The sequence below is a fragment of the Salmo salar genome, chromosome 14 (assembly GCF_965601325.2).
Source record: "Salmo salar chromosome 14, fSalSal1, whole genome shotgun sequence".
In the NCBI taxonomy this organism is placed as follows: Eukaryota; Metazoa; Chordata; class Actinopteri; order Salmoniformes; family Salmonidae; genus Salmo; species Salmo salar.
The window spans coordinates 36,980,133-37,001,163 of NC_138304.1; the positions used below are offsets into that span (position 1 = coordinate 36,980,133).

Genomic DNA, 21,031 nt, shown 5'->3' on the forward strand with positions numbered 1-21,031 from the left:
CTAGTTCTGACTAGCACGTGAACGCAGAATAACTTGCCTTGCTGGCCCGCCCTTTCGCCATTCATGCAGTTGAAAATCCTGAAAAAGGTTGTGAACTGCACACAGTATATTGATTGACGCCCACAGTGCAAATGGGTTGACTGGTGTATGACACATGACTTCTCCTTTTCTAAGTGGTAATTCAGGTGATCAACAAAATAAATTGTAGCCTACTGACCATGTCATAAATTGTGATCAAGTAAAACAAGGACATATGTTTGTGATAATAATGTGATATTTCAGTTTAATTTTCATTTACTTTGCGATATAGGATAAACATCATGTTTCAAAGTTAGTTAAGTTAACTGTGTGGGTCATCCACATGCACAGATGTGGGATGAACCAGCAAACTGGACCACTGTGTTCAAGTGCTGCAGCCAGAAGTCTCAAGCTTATTCAGGAATGTCGCCTGTTCTCCCCCAGATTCAAATTCTTCCAGCCATGTGTTTCCCGACAGGACATAAGAATAACTTAAAAACAACAGAAATTGTTTAATCAAACAAATCATTAATTAAAAATTAATTGTGGCATGTAATGTAAGAAACAAATCAAACAGATTAATTGTGATCCTAACCTGCCATCATCACCCAGTATTATGTCTTTTGGATTGCCTATGAATAAATACAATTTATCCTTCTTCAACCCAAGAGACGTCTGGCACATGCGGTGGGCATAGAAATCTCTCTCCGTTTTAACATCCACTTTTAAATCATTCCCTGTAAGACAGCATAAGCAATATCCATTACATGATTCCTCTATCACTCTCTCTTTACTTTTTTATTCTCTCGAGGCAACACAAATAATGATTTTGGGAAAAACTGTAGTATTTACCAAGTTTATAGGCCTTTTGAATCTCCATTTTATATTTGATCAGGGTGTTCTCATCCTCTTGAATATGTTTTACTTGAATGTTGTAAACTGCAGACGCAAAATAGGGTGAAAATAAGTGGGTTTGATCAAATCTTTTTTGGTAAACATACATCTGTGGCTATCCCTATTCTATTGTAGGTATAGTCATGGCCGCGGGAGGATGATTAGGGGTGGGGGTGGTGCTGCTGCTGAGAATATTTTCTCTCCCTGTGCTGCTGTCGGATATTTAGGTCCGCTCATACAGGACTAGTAAAGGCCTAGCGCACTACTTCTGTATAAAATATATATATATATATATATATATATTTTTTTTTTCTATAAATGATTCTGATTGATCAGGGAGTGCTGCAGCACCCTCAGCACTTCTACTTCCCGTGACCATGGTTGTAATATGTGTCAGAAGGGTTTATTGAAAGTCAGAGAAATGTGAGTGCCGTTTTACCAGGGTTAGTCCAAACGCAGGCTTCCTCTTCACGGTCAGAAGCTGTTAAGGACTCAGCCTTCTTCACGGATGGACAATTTTCTGTCAGATAAAATTAAGGTTGGAAACAATCTTGGGGCGACAAAACAATAGAGTTGGCTGATGCTTAAGAGAACTGGCAAGCAGGCAACATAAAAGTCAAGCTTAGGCAGAGATGCTAAACATGAAGTGAAAACATAGTACATGTGCATACTACAAAAGCAAAATAATCACCATCGTGAAATTTATGAAACTATAAAAATAATGAATGGCTGCAAAGAATTGTTAGTAGGAATGATTTGGGCTCCCGAGTGGCGCAGCGGTCTAAGGCACTGCATCTCAGTGCTAGAGGTGTCATAACAGACCCTGGTTCGATTCCAGGCTGTATCACAAACAGCCATGATTGGGAGTCCCATAGGGTGGCACACAATTGGCCCAGCATCGTCCGGGTTAGGATTTGGCCGGGGTAGGCCGTCATTGTAAATAAGAATTTGTTCTTAACTGACTTGCCTAGTTAAATAAAGGTTAAATAAAATACATGTAAAAAATGATGTTGCTAATTTAATTTTGTACAGTTGTAAAGCTAAACAATGGCCACTCAATAGTTATCTTACAGTAGATCCCTGAAATATCCACCAATATACAGTGGTGGTATGAAATAAGTGTCTTACTGTCAATGCACGCACATCCATTCTTGCTGCAGATAATGTCCTCGTCTGTGCTATTCTTAAAGGGGCTGTAGAATCTGGTGCAGCTCTTTTCTGAAACACAGAGGAATATCATTCCGTCAATATTGTTTGAGTTCCATATCTGTTGCTGGGCTGTATGACTATAAGTGAAAGCGTTTTATTGACGTTACAATATGTGACTTTTTTGGGCGACCCAACCAAATTCTTTTTTTTTACACCAGCTTTTAACAGTTGAAAAAACAATATTTTTGGTTATGGAAAATATATTTCACAGAGGTTTAGATGGTACAATGATTCTCTACACTATACTTACATATTTCGTCACAAACAGAAATTAGGCAAACAATTTTTTATTTTATTTATTTTACCGTTATTTTACCAGGTAAGTTGACTGAGAACACATTCTCATTTACAGCAACGACCTGGGGAATAGTTTCAGGGGATAGGAGGGGGATGAATGAGCCAATTGTAAGCTGGGGATGATTAGGTGGCCGTGATGGTATGAGGGCCAGGTTGGGAATTTAGCCAGGACACCGGGGTTAACACCCCTACTCTTACGATAAGTGCAATGGGATCTTTAATGACCTCAGAGAGTCAGGACACCCGTTTAACGTCCCATCCCAAAGACAGCACCCTACACAGGGCAGTGTCCCCAATCACAGCCCTGGGGCATTGGGATATTTTTTTTTAGACCAGAGGAAAGAGTGCCTCCTACTGGCCCTCCAACACCACCACTATTAGAATTTTAGCAACCAGGAAATGGCAGAGCGATTTCTGCACAGTGCACCTTTAATAATTGTACAGTCAAAATTTTACATCAGACTCAAATGTTGACACGATGTTGTAAATAAAGATTTTTTACATAAATTCCAGGGGATTCAAAAGTCCCCTATCAGTGCGGTGGAAAGTAGCCGCACATGCCAGGTTTTTGACTGGTGGGGCACACAATCAACTTAGTGTTTTTATTTAAAAAAACTGGGAATATAAAGATACATAAGTGGTTGGACACAAGAACTTCAAATATAAATTGAGAGCATTTTTTTAAACAGTTGTGTTGAACTCCCAAATCAATTGTGGCCGAACCAAGGACAACCCGTACATTGAAAGGATCTTACCAGGTTCGTAATAGGAATACACCTTAATTGAAGAAGGCTGTAGGAGGCGCACAGTAAATTCTTGATACAGAGTCACTGGTACGCAGTAATCAGAGTTAGGACTAGGAGATAGCTGAAGAGAATGGGGAAAAAAAGGCATACACTCACTGTACAAAACATTAAGAACACCTTCCTAATATTGTCTCAAGGCTTAAAAATCCTTCTTTAACCTTTTTCCTCCCCTTCATCTACACTGATTGAAGTGGATTTAACAAGTGACCAATAAGGGATCATAGCTTTCACCTGGATTCACCTGGTCAGGCTGTCATGGAAAGAGCAGGTGTTCATAATGTTTTGTACACTCAGTGTATAGGCTATGGTTATGACACAAAGTTTTCGACTGATCAGTTCACATGGTCAGGAGAAACTTGTCTTACCTTAGGGCCCAGTGTTTTTCCTGGTCAAGTAACCTGTACCTTCCAATTTGCACGCCAATACATCACATTTTTACATCCATAATGCTCTATGGTGCTTTCTTAGTTGTTGTAGTTCTAACGCAGGTTGTTTAAAAATAAAGAATAGTTTCTTTAGTTTTTTTATCTAATTTAGAATGCCCCTTACTCTCTACCTTTGCCAGTGTTCTCAATAGATTTCCCAATTACTTACATCGTATATGTGAATAATGAGAGATCCTTTATCAGAAAGCTCCTTGTCCAGTTGGTAGAAGTCAATCAACTTGTCCTTGCGAGACAACAACTACAAACACAGAAAAATATGGAATGTTCTGTAGCGCAGAGTTCCATGATCAATTAGTGAAGGAGTATATCCTTTTATTGTGTATAGTGTAGATACTAAACATGAAAAGGATACTTTCTACATACTGCTACTTTGTTTTTCTACTTTGTTTTGATGACTGTACCTCATTAAGACTTGTATAGTCAGGCACAAAACCTGAAGGAAGAGATACATCCAGAATGGCCATCTTGATGGAGGTCCCTTCAAGAGGCCTACATTTAGAGAGAGAGATACATATTTAATGTTAATTCAGATCTTCCACACCACCAACACTACTGTAAATACATTTACATATAGTACTTCGATACCCATCAGTCACTTCCAAAACTTCTACCACAATACATACTGTAAGCATATGCACAAGGGAACAACAAGGAAAATTCTGAGATCCTCAAATATCTGTGTTCTCAATCTATGAGAGGTTTCCTATATGTTGTATGTAGCTGCAGATAAATGTGTGATTATGTAGTTTTCCTCTCTAGTGTCTGCTCTCTACTGTCTGCTAACATAACAGGATCATATTATTCACATGTACATGCACTTACAGTATACTGTAACTCCCCTTAGTTCTCACCTAACACATATGGTCAGTTTGTAGACACCGACAACACCCTCTGGAGCCTTTGCTTCATCTGCAACAAACAGAGCAGTTACATCCAAAGTGTACTGGCAAAAAAAGGGTTGTAATTAAAATATGGCATGATCAAATAACAGCGATAACATAAAGACACTTGGACAAAAGGGGTTGAGTAAAGCTATTCTTCAGAAAAACAGGAACATACTGATCTTTTCTATTGAATGGCTCATGTTAAATCCTTTGCAAACTGACTTCTCTTTCACAAGCATGGTGTAGTACGTTGTCAGGACCTGAAAAGAGCACAATGATGACAGTATCTGAATTATTACAGTACGTCATAGATATAATTTTATCATGAGTATGGGAAGAATATTCAAACACATCGAGTATACTACATTAACTGAAATATTTATTGTGCACAAATATCCAAATACAGCTGGAAAATCCACACACCTTTAATTTTGCTTTCCCTGACCCCTTTGCTTCGAAAGTGAAATCCGTCAGCTGTGGTATCTGCAGTAATCAAGTGCATATAAAATAAAGCCACTAGAATGCAAAAGCCACTACACCATATTTGCCTGTGTTGTTCAAATTCGTTTGCTAGTCCAATGTAACTCACCCTTTCAGATCGTGACATAAACCTGGATCTCTGGTCTAAATTCCATTTGATAGAGCTGCTTTCGCCCGTGCGGACAGGGCTGTTGACAGACAGGCTTACACTTATGCTATTACCCGGTGGGGCAGCCTTCTGTTTTTGGAACAGAGAAAGGGCCTGGAACACCACTATGGTGCACTGGAGAGTGCGAGTAGAGGGGATAGAAGGGAGTGGGGTGGGGATGAGGGGGAGGGAGACAAGAGCGTAAACCATTGAAATGACAGACTGTGTTTACTTTCATGAGTAGTACCATTTTCTGTCTATATTGTGTTGTTACCTGTGTGTTCCCAAATTGGCCATTTGCTCGACTCTTGGCCACCAGCCAGTCACTCACAGCCTCTGATCTCTTAAGCTCACCCAGTGTCACGAGGGCTGAAAGTGCATACCCTGTTGCCTCCACCCCTTTATCATCATTTCCACCCCAATGAGTGCCCCCTGAGGAAAGATGGAAAGAGACAGGTACAGGGTGAAAGTCTGATAGATACAGAAAAAGAACTAACAGAGAGAGATTTAATGTCAAAGAAATACAAATTTGATGTTTAAGGATCCCCATTATTGGGCTCCTGAGTGGCGAAGCGGTCTAAGGCACTGCATCTCAGTGCTAGAGGCGTTACCACAGACACCCTGGTTTGAATCCAGGCTGTATCACAACCGGCCGTGATTGGGAGTCCCGTAGGGAGGCGCACAATTGGCCCAGCGTCGTCCGGGTTTGGCCGGTGTAGGCCGTCATTGTAAATAAGAATTTGTTCTTAACTGACTTGCCTCGTTAAATAAAGGTAAAATAAAAAATAAATAAATAGCTGACGCCAATGGCGACTGCTAGTCTTACCAGGGTCAGACACATAACAAAAAAAGACATTACAGACAAGACTAATAAGACTAACAGGCATTACAGACAAGACTAATAAAACTAATATTCCTAATATTGAGCTGCACCCTGTTTGACCCTCAGAACAGCTTCAATTCAACGTGGCGTGGACTACAAGTTGTCGATAGCGTTCCACAGTGATGCTGGCCCATGTTGACTCCAATGCTTCCCACAGTTGTGTCAAGTTGGCTGAATGTACTTTGGGTGGTGGACCATTCTTGATACACAGGAAACTGTTGAGCCTGAAAAATCCAGCAGCGTTGCAATTCTAGACACACTCAAACCAATTGCCTCAAGGCTTAGAAATCCTTCTTTAACCTTAATCTACACTGATTGAAATGGATTTAACAAGTGACATCAATAAGGGATCATAGCATTCACCTGGTCAGTCTGTGTCATGGAATTATTATTATTATTTATTTTTTACCTTTATTTAACTAGGCAAGTCTTAAGAACAAATTCTTATTTACAATGACGGCCTACACATGTATTCCTAATGTTTTGTAGACTCAGTGTATTTGAGAGAACACAGTAAAATGGCTTTAAGAGATAACTGGAGGAAACAGTGGATGAAAGAAACACTAACATTAGCACTGAAAATATTACCTGTGCTTGTTCGATCTAATTCTTTTAAGAGTTTATCTTTCCATTCATATTTTTTAGTCAGTGCCAGGGCATAGGAAGATATGGCTACAGAGTAGGGACTGGATTGAGCAGGAAGTGCATTAAATATGTATTCTGAGGCTTTCTTCATGGCTCCATCTTGGTCCTATGAGAAACCCACATACACAGGAGAAGAATGACACTGTAATGAGACTAATAATTTGTTAACAGTTTGACCTCTTAATCTTAACACTGTAACAATAACCACAATTCCATACTCATCGCAGAATAGAGGTCCACATTACTGAGCAGCACACTAGTCTTCACTGACGCTACTGTATACCCAACTATTACAGCTTAGCCCCAATTGTCCACTGCAGAAAAAAAACGGATCTAATTTTTTGTCAGACCATCCCACAGACTTACAAATGTAGTAATCAATACAGATTTTTGCTAATTAAGTCAAAACCTAGGCTACTCAAACCATCAACAATGCATCCCCTTAAAAGTTATTTATCCTAATTTACCGTGCCTGTATCCTTACAGATCTCGAGGGTCTCTTGCATGGCTATCAGAACAAAAGCAGTTGTTGCCACATCTCCTTCCTCATATATCCCACCCTGAGTGGAGATGGAAGAACAGATTTTAGTCAAGGAAATTATAGCTTTGAACATAGTACAATATTTGTGCTAAAACTTGTGCTTAATATACAAATGTCTACAGGACAAATAGTACATTTCAAAGGGATTTAACAAACATGTTTGCTTGACATGATTTTATGTTTTATATTTCTAATAGTGGACAAAAAGTATAAATGAGATAAACAACTTTACTGTGAGCCTCCAACTATTGATTGGAGCTTCTTCTTGAAAGATTCCTGCAGAGTTCTGTTTTTTTACAAGGAACTTCAAAGGTATGCACACTCTTTCATCCTCCACTCCCCCAAACATATGCACCATTGCAAACACCTTGGCAGTGTAAGCTGTCACCCTGGGGACCAAGACACAGTATTGTCTATTCTGGAGCCTGATGAGTCATATCATACAGTACGTTTGATGTAAGCAGTCCTGTGTGGCTCAGTTTGTAAGAGCTTAAATTTGAGAACTAAATTGTATTGTATGAACATTCTTAAAATAACTGAAAAACTTGAAAATCGTGTCATTTTAAAATGTGATTATCCATAGGGTTGATTTTCATAAGTTTAGGAATCAGAACGCTGATGTGTGGCTCTCTGTTTCACAAGAGAAGGCTGATGTGTTTAACAATTGTAACTAACCACCATAATGCAGGTCAAGCCATCTGAGACCTGATGAGTATATAGACAATCTACAATGATACACAACCATTCATGCAACTGCATGCACCAATGACAAATGAGGCCCAGTGAGACGAAACTGATAAATTCACTTACCATGTGCTTGGTTTTCCGTCCTTTCCATATGGAGAATACGTGTCATCAGAGTTTTTGTAACCAAGGTGTCTTTGATAGCCTATGGAAAACAACATGAGAGAGTGGGGGCGAAATTTGGAGAAAGAGAGGAAGAGAAAAGGACATTTGATTATATGTGATAGAATTAAAAGTGCCTTAATAATAACTAAATAATAAGAGAACCATAATGCGTACCAGTAAGTAATAAGCTATTCATTTATCTGAATGTTGATAATGCGATCTGTGTACTCAATTGATGTCTGATCTGAGTTCGATTGGTTATACCTAGGAATTCCTATAGGGGCGCACAGGGCTTCCCAGCTCACTCATTACAAGCGACTTGAAGCCGAAACTACATCTCCATGTGATCTATTTCCTCCTTTCAGGGGTATAACATGTACACATGTCCACCAAAGAAAGCAGGTGATGCCTCTATGGTACAGTATATTCACCTAGGTTTACATATTGAAGCGCCTCAGCTCTCTTCTCCACTCCCACCTCCTCCCAGGCATTGGCGTGGTCCAGGTAGTGTGTGGCGATGATGGGGGCAGTCATTGAAACCAGGTTCTGCTCTACACAGCCACCCGGCATCTTAATGAGTTCACTCAGTACTGCGCCACCAATGGAGTTGATTACTGTATCTGCCAGGGAGTCCCCTAATCCAAGACAACATTTGAAACTTGTATGTTTTTTTGTTTTAGAAAGGCAAATTCCAAATACTGTAATCTATTTGACACTGTTCATGCTAGCTACAAAATTGTAATGATCAGGTTTCCCCGATATATGTAGCCTATACTGGATTATGCTTATTAGCCCACATGTACATTATTTTGTCATATATACACTGGACCTGGTAGAGCCAGACTGATCGCTGCGTTCACAATGGTGCCGGTGGGGAGGGCTGCCGTCTTATCGGCTCTCAACCAACCATGCTATTTTAAAAAAACATTTCCCTCTTGTTCTAAACTTGTTTTGCACATAACGTTGCTGCTACCGTCTCTTATGACCAAAAAGAGCTTCTGGACATCCGAACTGCGATTGCTCACCTCAAACTGGACAAAGAGTTCTTCTTCAACAAGTCAGATGGGAGGGATATACTACTACAGACACCCGACCAGGCCCAGATCCCTGTGATTCGCTGGAGAAGGAAACTGAGATTTCATGGAAAAAGATCCGGGTGCCTTGTGAGGATCAGGCGACGGGGGGCTAATCTGCCCTTGCCTTCCATCCTGCTAGCTAATGTTAAATTGCTGGGAAATAAATGGGACGAGCTGAAAGCATGTATATCCTCCCAACGGGACATTAAAAACTGTAACATCTTATGTTTCACCGAGTCGTGGCTGAACGGCGACGTTAAGAACATACAGCTGGCGGGTTATATACTCCATCGGCAGGACAGAACAGCAGCCTCTGGTAAGACAAGGCCTATGCATATATGTGAACAACAGCTGGTGCACGATATCTAAGGAAGTCTCGAGGTTTTGCTCGCCTGAGGTAGTGTGGTCTACAGCTTATCATATACCTAGAGTTTTCATCTGTATTTTTCGTAGCTGTTTATATACCACCACAGACCGATGCTGGCACTAAAACACATGCTCAATGAGCTGTATAGTGCCATAAGCAAACAGGAAAACGCTCCTAGTGGCCGGGGACTTTAATGCAGGGAAACTTAAATCAGTTTGACGTCATTTCTATCAGCATGTTAAATGTGCAACCAGAGGGGAAAAAAATCTAGACCACCGTTACGCCACACACAGCGTACAAGCAAAATGCGTACAAGCAAAAATTACAAGCAAAAATTAAAGCAGGAAGCACCAGTGACTCGGTCAATAAAGACGTGGTCAGATGAAGTAGATGCTAAGCTACAGGACTGTTTTGCTAGCACAGACTGGAATATGTTCCAGGATTCTTCCTATGGCATTGAGGAGTACAACTCATCAGTCACTGGCTTTATTAATAAGTGCATTAAGGACATTGTCCCCCCAGTGACTGTACGTACATACCCCAACCAGAAGCCATGGATTACAGGCAACATTCATACTGAGCTAAAGGGTAGAGCTGCCGCTTTCAAGGAGAGGGACTCTAACCCAGAAGAATATAAGAAATCCCGCTATGCCCTCCGGCGAACCATTAAACAGGCAAAGCGTCAATACAGGAGTAAGATCGAACTGTACTACACCGGCTCCGACTCTTGTCGGATGTGGCAGGGCTTGCAAACTATTACAGACTACAAAGGGAAGCACAGCCGAGAGCTGCCCAGTGACACGAGCCTACCAGACGAGCTAAATAACTTCTATGCTCGCTTCGAGGCAAGTAACACTGAAACATGCATGAGAGCATCAGCTGTTCCGGATGACTGCGTGATCATGCTCTCCGCAGCCGATGTGAGTAAGACTTTCAAACAGGTCAACATTCACAAGGCCGCAGGGCCAGACGGATTACCAGGACGTGTACTCTGAGCATGCGCTGACCAACTGGCAAGTGTCTTCACTGACATTTTCAACCTCTCCCTGTCTGAGTCTGTAATACCAACATGTTTCAAGCAGACCACCATAGTCCCTGTGCCCAAGAACACTAAGGTAACCTGCCTTAATGACTGCCGACTCGTAGCACTCATGTCTGTAGCCATGAAATGCTTTAAAAGGCTGGTCATGGCTCACATCAACACCATTATCCCAGAAACCTTAGACCCACTCCAATTTGCATACCGCAACAACAGATCCACAGATGATGCAATCTCTATTGCACTCCACACTGCCCTTTCACACTTGGACAAAAGGAACACCTATGTGAGAATGCTATTCATTGGCTACAGCTCAGCGTTCAACACCATAGTGCCCTCAAAGCTCATCACTAAGCTAAGGACCCTGGGACTAAACACCTTCTGCAACTGGATCCTGGACTTCCTGACGGGCCGCCCCCAGGTGGTAAGGGTAGGTAACAACACATCCGCCATGCTGATCCTCAACACGGGGTCCCCTCAGGGGTGTGTGCTCAGCCCCCTCCTGTACTCCCTGTTCACTCATGATTGCACTGCCAGGCACGACTCCAACACCATCATTAAGTTTGCTGATGACACAACAGTGGTAGGCCTGATCACCGACAATGATGAGACAGCCTATAGGGAGGAGGTCAGAGACCTGACCGTGTGGTGCAAGGACAACAACCTCTCCCTCAATGTGATCAAGACAAAGGAGATGATTGTGGCCTACAGGAAAAGGAGGACCGAGCACGCCCCCATTCTCAGCAATGGGGCTGTAATGGAGCAGATTGAGAGCTTCAAGTTCCTTGGCATCCACATCAACAAACTAACATGGTCCAAGCACACCAAGACAGTCGTGAAGAGGGCACGATAAAACCTATTCCCCCTCAGAAGACTGAAAAGATTTGGCATGGGTCCTCAGATCCTCAAAAGGTTTTACAGTTGCACCATCGAGAGCATCCTGACGGGTTGCATCACTGCCTGGTATGGCAACTGCTCGGCCTCCGACCGCAAGGCACTACAGAGGGTAGTGCATACGGCCCAGTACATCACCGGGGCCAAGCTTCCTGCGATCCAGGACCTCTATTCCAGGCGGTGTCAGAGGAAAGCCCTAAAAATTGTCAAAGACTCCAGCCACCGTAGTCAGACTGTTCTCTCTGCTACCGCACGGCAAGCGGTACCGGAGCACCAAGTCTAGGTCCAACAGGCTCCTAAATAGCTTCTACCCCCAAGTCATAAGACTCCTGAACAGCTAATCAAATGGCTACCCAGACTATTTGCATTGCCCCCCCCCCCACTACTCTCTGTTATTATCTATGCATAGTCACTTTAATAACTCTACCAACATGTACATTTTATCTCAATTACCTCGAGACCTGTGCCCCCGCACATTGACTATGACTCTGTACCGGTACCCCCTGTATATAACCCCGCTATTGTTATTTACTGCTGCTCTTGAATTATTTGTTATTCTTATCTCTTACTTTTTTTGTTGTTGGTATTTTCTTAAAACTGCATTGTTGGTTAAGGGCTTGTAAGTAAGCATTTCACTGTAAGGTGTTGTAATACCTGTTGTATTCGGGCGCATGTGAAAATTTTTATTTGATTGGATTGGATTTCACCACTCCATTTCTCTTCACATATCAGTCTGGCCTACTTCTGTTTTGAGCCAACGTCTGTAATGAGGGGCATTATTCAAAACGAACTTGTCTGCAATTGGATCACCATCAACCAATCAGAGGACGGCCTAATTCAAAGCACAGTGTTTAGCCACGTGGCATTTTGTCCTAAACCCACCCATTGCTTCTGAGGATGGTGATTTGACCGGTCATTTGCTAACTTATTCCAAATACCCATCTATTGGAGGAAGGCCAGACTGATACATGAAATGAAACAGAATGGTAAACTCAGCGATGAGGCTGGTTCCACCAGGCTACACACTGACAGCAAAACATCAAAAAGCATTGGATTGTTTCATTAATGTTTTCTTTTAAATATATAGTAGTCACAACACACTTTTATTATTATTAGAATAAGCAATCTGTTAGGTTGAGGATACCTTCTATAGTGATGTAAGTACTTGACACTGTGTCTGGAAGCATGTTCTTCAGGTTAATGTAAACTTCTCCTTTCTGCTTCCCTGTTTCATTTCAGAGGGAACAACACAAAAATAACCAATTATATGTTCACACCTACATAATATCAACCAATGTTGTTGATATCATAGATTTAGGCCTCTGTGTAATCTCAGGAGGACATTCTGGCACATTCTCGACAATAGCCTTAATATATTTGAAAGGAGTGGTTCAGGATTTTACAACTTGATGTTAGATGGAGACTGAACCTGAAAGTATTCTATGGGCCAGGAGAAACTGTAATCCATAGTTCGGATTTCTTTAAACGGCTACTTCAAACTTCAGTTAAATTTAGCCACCACAAGCTAACAATCAATGGATGTGATGGAGGCATTTGAGCATGTTTTTTTTTCTCAGAACAAATCGCCTGAAATCAACTTAAATCAACTCCATATTTGGTTTGATCTTACTTACAGGTGATATGGCCATTTTAATGTAAAAACATACATTGGCCATACTTCCATTGATTGTTAGTTTGTAGTGGCTGAAGTTAGCTGAATTTTCTAGTGGCTGTTTAAAGTAAGCCGAACCATGGATTACAGTTTCTCTCGCCCATAGAATACTTTCAAGGTGAGGAACCATCTAACATGAAGTTGTAAAATTCTGAACCACACCTTTCAGCCATGTTATTTTTTAAGATCTAATGGAGGGTACAACAGCTGTTTTGGTCCAAACCATTCATAACATTTGGTTGCAACAGCCTTTCCTTTAGTATGGTCTTCTCCACTCCCTCTGGCTATGATATGAGAAGAAACGGGGAGAGAGAGAAACATTTTAAAGAAACACTTTATGTGTCCTCAACTAAACTGTGAGCATCACGAGCAGGTGCAGGCAGCCTCACCACAACAAGAAGTTGTTTCTCTATGCCATCTCTATAATACTCGCTCCGGGCCGTTACAGTGATTTGGTGTTTGCCTGGTTTCATGGGAATGACAGTGACATACAGGACTTTCTGTGACTTTTTGTCCACATTAATTATTTCCCTGTAGGATCCTCTGTAATTCGTTGCTGTGCACAGATTCTCACTGGCCTTTAACAAAACTGTGACCTACAAATAGAGATGAGAAGTTATTTTAGTTGTGCCTAAAGCAGGGGAGAATGTCCCCTCTCATTGAAGCCACGGAAGTTCAACGCCGACCGCGGTACTGCAGGCCTTGTTTGCAGTAAATAGGATCCCCCATTATAGTGAATGGAAAAATGACAATCTGTGTAAAAATACAAATTGAAGACAATGATGGTACCAATAATGGCTTCTAATACACCAGATGTATGTCCTTGAACTGATTGTTTTTAAATCACATACAGAAGTTATAAGGATCATTCAGTTGATAATGGCATTCTGCATTACCCCAGTCGGCCTTCAACTTGAGTTACTCAATGAGAGCAGGCAGCACTGAGATAGATGGCCTGCAACATCACTTCCTGGAGTAGGTCAAACTGCGCATGTTATGTCGCCATCTTAACCTTAACCGAATTAATTTGGCTTCAATGCGCTATTGAGTCTTCACATAGGAATGAATGGTGTCACGTGATCGATGGCTTTGTCCATTCATATATATATAGTCATCGGCCTAATGTGACTGCCTTACTGATCAAGTGACTTCAAACAAGACATCTACCTTTTGAGACTCTTCATCATAGTTGTGTATTACTACTTTGATCTGCACTTGCTCTCTGTTTACAACAGAGTATGGTAGGCGCAGGTCCACATAGAAGTTCTTTACAACAGTCATTTCTACAGGTTCTGCAACACATACACCTGCAAACAGAAAAATATAGTTTTAACGACTGTATTTCAGACTGATCATGTCATGATTAATAACAAGTTGTTAATTGTCAACTGAGGTTGTTTGATAATGGCCAAAGAGATACAACCTGTGATATTTTCTGCTGCTCGATGGTCATTTCAATGAATCCTTTGATTCTTGAAAAATATAACATAAGTCCCTCATGAGCTTATGCAGTACAACTGTCTTACTTCATCATAACTCAAACTCAAACCTTTTGGGCAAACATTTACCTAAGCTTTTGGTGGTGCATTTAACATCTGAATAAACTATAATTAAAATAGGCCCAAATGCAACCTGCTACCTTTTTTTTGTCCTTTAAGCCAGCATTGTATGGTTTCAAAATAAAATAAGTGAAACATTGTCATAGTGCAAAATAATTGTGCAAAGTGCAACAAATACTTTTAACCTCATTATAATCTCACAGTGTGACATAATTTGAAACTTTTCTTCGACAATGTGCATTATAACTTATACAGTGGTGTTTATTTAACTACGGTTTTGTAAACTGAGTAATACATAAATATTCAGCCTGGTTGCTCTGAGTAGATGTTTTTTGTGTCCCTCCAATTCCTATGATATGTTATATTTGGTATACTTACTTAAGACAGAATCAAAAGGAGGGAGGTTGGTCGGGGAGGATACGTGGTCATATAACGCAAAATGTGAGCCTGCCTTTACGCATGAATGCTGATGACTGGACTTTGTTCAACAATCAAGACACAACGTTTTGCTTCTGAAGCATAGATGAGAATTTAACTACGACTTGCGGGCAGTGGATTCAGAACAACAATGACAAAAAATGTAGACAAACAATTTAACATTTTAGTGGAAATTATACCACCACCGAAAAGTGCATTTTGGAGACTGGAATGGCAAAGGGACATGTGCTCTGCCAGTGGTGTAAAGTACTTAAGTAAAATACTTTTAAGTACTACTTAAGTAGTTTTTTGTGGTATTGTACTTTTTACTCCATACATTTTCCCTGACACCCAATAGCACTCGTTACATTTTGACAGGAAAATGGTCCAATTCACACACTTATCAAGAGAACATCCCTGGTCATCCCTACTGCCTCTGATCTGGCGGATTCACTAAACATAAATGCTTTGTTTATACATCATGTCTGAGTGTTGGAGCGTGTCGCTGGCTATCTGTAAAAAAAAATTAAAAGCAATTTGTGCCATCTGGTTTGCTTAATATATGGAATTTGTAATGGTTTATACTTTCACTTTTGATACTTAAGTACATTTAAAACCAAATACTTTGTCTTTTACTCAAGTGGTATTTTACTGGGTACCTTTCACTTTTACTTGAGTCATTTTCTATTAAGGTATCTTTACTTTTATTAAAGTATGACAATTGAGTACTTTTTCCGTGCATGTGCCTGCACATAATATTGAGTTTGCAAAAGGCATCGGTAGCTAGTTAACATTTAATTGAGAAGGTTTTTGGGAAAGCCTTTTCCTCTACCAGAAGACGGTTAGGCCTATTATTAGCATCGTTATATTTTTCCTGTTTCTTAGTTGTTTGAAACCTGGACATTTTAATTCATATTATGAGGCATGTCTTCCCTTGCTTCAAAGTAGCCTATAGCTAAAATCTGACCATAGAAACATGGAGGAAATTATTTTATAAAGACTTCCTCATATGCATTCTCCTGTTCTATTGGTTTTCTTTCAACCTTCTTTCATTGTCTAGAAGACAAAGGCATTATCCTAGTCATTTTAGTAACCCATGATAGTTGTTGCATCTTTAGATCTCCTCTCTTTCTAAATTTCAAATGGATATTTCCATTGCTGCTCCTAAAATGTGAATAAATAATAGTTTATCAACATTTTAAGCTAAACATTCTGATCTGTTCCATCAGCCTTAGCCTATTAATTGATACGGTGTTTACCTCCACTACCCTACTTTGACACGCATTGTGGGGATTAAGAAGAGAGTATATGCTATCCCTACTGCAAAATAAGTGGGTATATGGCATATGCGTATACCCTCTACTACACCACTGTGGTTGCTTCAAGTTGTGTATTTACAGTCTTTTATGTATTGCATTGTCATCAACTCCAATTTCAATGTTAGTCCGTTAGGTCTATAGCCAAATTCGTTAAATAGCCTGCCCCATATTTGCTAAATATGTTGAACATGTTTGCATTCAGTATTGTTCTAATTGCATTGCTTCAATAAGGAAATATACAGTACATTCGGAAAGTATTCAGACCACTTCACTTTTTCCACATTTTGTTACGTTACAGCCTTATTCTAAAATGGATTAAATAAAAATCAATCTACACAAAATACACCCCATAATGACCAAGCAAAAACAGGTTTAAATTTTTTCTGGTAAATGTATAAAAAAAAATATATATATCTTATTTAGATTTTTTCTACAACTGGATTGGAGTCCACCTGTGGTAAATTCAATTGATTGTACATGATTTGGAAAGGCACACACCTGTCTATACAAGGTCCCACAGTTGACACTGCAAGTCAGAGCAAAACCAAGCCATGAGCTCCGAGACAAGATTGTGTCGAGGCACAAATCTGGGGAAGGCTACCAAAACATTTCTGAGAATCCAAGGTCTCCAAGAACACAGTGGCCTCCATCATTCTTAAATGGAAGAAGTTTGGAACCACCAAGACTCTTCCTAGAGCTCGCCGCCTGGACAAACTGATCAATCGGGGGAGAAGGGTCTTGGTTAGTTAGGTGACCAAAACCCTGATGGTCACTCTGACAGAGCCCCATAGTTCCTCTGTGGCCTTCCCTGTAGCTCAGTTGGTAGAGCATGGTGTTTGCAACGCCAGGGGTTGTGGGTTCGATTCCCACGGGGGGCCAGCACAGGAAAATAATTATATGAAATGTATGCATTCACTACTGTAAGTCGCTCTGGATAAGAGCGTCTGCTAAATGACTAAAATGTAAAAATGTAAATGGAGATGGGAGAACCTACCAGAAGGACAACCATCTCTGCAGGACTCCAACAAATCAGGCCTTTATGGTAGAGTGACCAGACGGAAGCCACTCCTCAGTAAACGCCACATGACAGCCTGCTTGGAGTTTGCCAAAAGACACCGAAAGACTCTCAGACCATGAGAAACAAGCTTCTCTGGTCTGATGAAACCAAGATTGAACTCTTTGGCCTGAATGCCAAGCGTCACGTCTGCAAGAAACCTGGCACCATCCGTACGGTGAAGCATGGTGGTGGCGGCATCATGCTGTGGGGATGTTTTTTAGTGGCAGGGACTGGGAAACTAGTCAGGATCAAGGGAAAGATGAACAGAGCAAAGTAAAGAGAGATCCTTGATGAAAACCTGCTCCATAGTGCTCAGGACCTCAGACTGGGGCGAAGGTTCACCTTCCAACAGGACAATGACCCTGAGCCCACAGCCAAGACAATGCAGGAGTGGCTTCGGGTCAAGTCTCTGAATGTCCTTGAGTGGCCCAGCCAGAGCCCGGACTTGAACCCGATCCAACCCGATTTGTTACTTTTTATTTCAATTTTTGACTTATCTATTTTTTACTTAACAATTATTTTTCTTAAAACTGCATTGTTGGTTAAGAGCTTGTAAGTAAGCATTTCACTGTAAGGTCTACACCTGTTATATTCGGTGCATGTGTAACAGTGTAGGTTCCGTCTCTCTCTTCGCCCCAACCTGGGCTCGAACCAGGGACCCTTGCACACATCAACAACTGACACCCACGAAGCATCGTTACCAATCGCGCCACAAAAGCCACGGCTCTTGCAACGCAAGGGGAACAACCACTTCAGGTCTCAGAGCGAGTTACGTCACTGATTGAAACGCTATTAGCGCGCACCACCGCTAACTAACTAGCCATTTCACATCGGTTACACTCACCCACCTTTTGACCTCCTCCTTTTCCGCAGCAACCAATGATCCGGGTCAACAGCATCAATGTAACAGTGTAGGTTCTGTCCCTCTTCTCGCCCCAACCTGGGCTCAAACCAGGGACCCTTGCACACATCAACAACTGACACCCACAAAGCATCGTTACCCATCGCTCCACAAAAGCTGCGGCTCTTGCAACGCAAGGGGAACAACCACTTCAGGTCTCAGAGCGAGTGACGTCACTGATTGAAACGCTATTAGCGCACACCACCGCTAACTAACTAGCCATTTCACATCGGTTACACATGTGCCAAATAACATTTGATTTGATCTGCAGAGAGGAATTGGAGAAACTCCCCAAATACAGGTGTACCAAGCTTGTAGCGTCATACCCAAGAAGAGTCGAGGCTGTAATCGCTGCCAACGGTGCTTCAACAAAATACTGAGTAAAGGGTCTGAATACTTATGTACATTTTATATTTCTGTCACGACTTCCGCCGAAGTTGGTGCCTCTCCTTGTTCGGGCGGCGTTCGGCGGTCATCGTCACCGGCTGTCTAGCTACCACCGATCCATGTTTCTTTGTCCATTTGTTATGTCTTGATTGTTCACACCTGGTTCCCATTTCGTTATGATTATTTCCCTATTTAAACCCTCTGGTTCTCATGATGTTTTGTGCGTTATTATATTCCTGTTTGTCGTGTTAGTTGCGTTTTGTCAATATTGTTTTATCCCTGCGTGGATTTTGACTGATGAGCTTTTCTAGAGTAAAATGCGTTATTTTTACTCAGTTCGGTGTCCTGCGCTTGACTCTATTCCTCATCTCCACTATACTGACACTGACAATTTCAGTATTTTATTCATAATAAATTAGCAAAAAATTCTAAAAACCTGTTTTTGCTTTGTCATTATGGGGTATTGTTTGTAGATTGATGAGAGGGGAAAGAACTCTATCAATTTTACAATAAGGCTACAACCTAACAACATGTGGAAAAAGTCAAGGGATCTGAGTACTTTCCGAAGGCACTGTATTGTTAAACATAGGCCATTGTCACGCCCTGACCTGAGAGAGCCGGTTTTCCTCTGTTTGGTTAGGTCAGGGTGTGACATGGGGTGGGCATTCTATGTGTTGTAATTCTATGTTGGTTTTTCCTTTGATTGGCCTAGTATGGTTTCCAATCATAGGCAGCTGTCTATCGTTGTCTCTGATTGGGAATCATACTTAGGCAGCCCTTTTTCCCCACAGTCAGTTGTGGGATCTTGTCTTGGTTGCATGTATTTTGCACTACGAAGCTTTTCGTTCATTGTGTTGTTTATAGTTTTTTTTGCTGGTTCACCTTTAAAATAAAAGATGATCAACTCAACTCACGCTGCGCCTTGGTCTACCTTGAACGACGGACGTTACAGCCATAGCATTCACACTGATATATGGGCTAGGCCTACTGTAAATTGCAGTCTTGACATGGACATGCCAAACGTAGTCAAAAAGCAAAAAAAAGACTGTATAATTCTAATCAAATTCTAATAAAAGCGAAACAACTTGTTTTAAATTGGCTATGTTGAAATACAGTTACAGACACCATATTTTCTCCCCGTGGGTGGTCCCGTGTGGCTCAGTTGGTAGAGCATGGTGTTTGCAACGCCAGGGTTGTGGGTTCGATTCCCACGGGGGACCAGTACGGGAAAAAAAAAAAGTATAATATGTATGCATTCACTACTGTAAGTCGCTCTGGATAAGAGCGTCTGCTAAATGACGTAAATGTAATACAGACAACGAGGTGCATGTCTTTGTTGCTATTGGAGCAGGCTGAAACATTTATAGCGGCATCTCCATTGAGAACAGAAGTGACTACACACAGTTGAAAAGTGCTATGGGGAAATGATTATACCCTTGTTACAGTCACAATGGGTACCATGCTAACTTTCTAGCTAGGAGGCTGCAAAATGAAACAGCCTGGAATTTGGCAATGCTCTGTTGGTTAATGGAGAAAGCGTACCCAACTGCAGATGCCACTACTGTAGATCTGTTTACACATGATCGTTTTATTGAATATGTATGTAGTGGAGACTCTTGAATCAGTCTCCAGTCTGCTAGGGCCGCTACGCTGGAGCAGGCAATAAGTATTGCTTCTGAGATGGAAGTCATCGGGAGTTTAGAACTTAGTCACATAACCCCCGATGCCAGGGTTCGGGCGTGTCTGATCACAAGTCAACTAGTGATGCTCAAATGGAGGTTTTGCTTGGGGAAGTAGAAGGGCTTCGAGAAGAGGTCAAATCCTTGCACATCGAGGAAAAATAATGCCAAGCCTCTCCCCCCAGTAGACTGGTCTCTCCATGTGAGAAGAACACTTCCTTGGTGTACCACAATGCTAAACTAGGTGGGTGGGACACTCATCTACTAGTTGATACCGGGGCTCAAGTTTCCATTGTCCCCAAGCATATATGGCTAAAAATAACTGAGACAGTAAGTTGATGGGTTACTAGGGCAATATCATATGAAATGTAAAATAAAATAAATGGAAGGACACAAAAAAACATCCCAAATGATATGAACATCCTGTGGCGTTCTGCATTAGCATCGAATAGCCCCAGCAATATGCAACTTTTCAGGGAAGTCAGGAGCCAGTATACTCAGTCAGTTAGGAAAGCTAAGGCTAGCTTTTTCAACCAGAAATTTGCTTCCTGTAGCACTAATTCC

General features: G+C 41.3%; 1 protein-coding gene across 1 annotated transcript in view; it reads right to left on the reverse strand.

Annotated features, from left to right (window-relative positions):
- Positions 1–256: 256 nt before the first annotated feature.
- The window catches only part of LOC106569365 (complement C3), a 56,358-nt gene continuing 35,583 nt past the window's right edge, over positions 257–21,031 (reverse strand). The window contains exons 19-40 of the mRNA XM_014140672.3: positions 14,316–14,455; positions 13,538–13,744; positions 13,372–13,432; positions 12,621–12,701; positions 8,532–8,735; positions 8,062–8,140; positions 7,484–7,640; positions 7,178–7,270; positions 6,654–6,816; positions 5,457–5,614; positions 5,144–5,317; positions 4,978–5,037; positions 4,730–4,814; positions 4,522–4,579; positions 4,072–4,159; positions 3,819–3,908; positions 3,174–3,285; positions 2,041–2,130; positions 1,352–1,432; positions 871–957; positions 614–755; positions 257–509 (exon numbers count right to left, since the gene is read on the reverse strand). Coding sequence (XP_013996147.1) covers positions 404–509; positions 614–755; positions 871–957; positions 1,352–1,432; positions 2,041–2,130; positions 3,174–3,285; positions 3,819–3,908; positions 4,072–4,159; positions 4,522–4,579; positions 4,730–4,814; positions 4,978–5,037; positions 5,144–5,317; positions 5,457–5,614; positions 6,654–6,816; positions 7,178–7,270; positions 7,484–7,640; positions 8,062–8,140; positions 8,532–8,735; positions 12,621–12,701; positions 13,372–13,432; positions 13,538–13,744; positions 14,316–14,455 — 2,516 coding nt within the window. The 3' untranslated portion in view covers positions 257–403. The remainder of the gene's footprint in view (positions 510–613; positions 756–870; positions 958–1,351; positions 1,433–2,040; positions 2,131–3,173; positions 3,286–3,818; positions 3,909–4,071; positions 4,160–4,521; positions 4,580–4,729; positions 4,815–4,977; positions 5,038–5,143; positions 5,318–5,456; positions 5,615–6,653; positions 6,817–7,177; positions 7,271–7,483; positions 7,641–8,061; positions 8,141–8,531; positions 8,736–12,620; positions 12,702–13,371; positions 13,433–13,537; positions 13,745–14,315; positions 14,456–21,031) is intronic.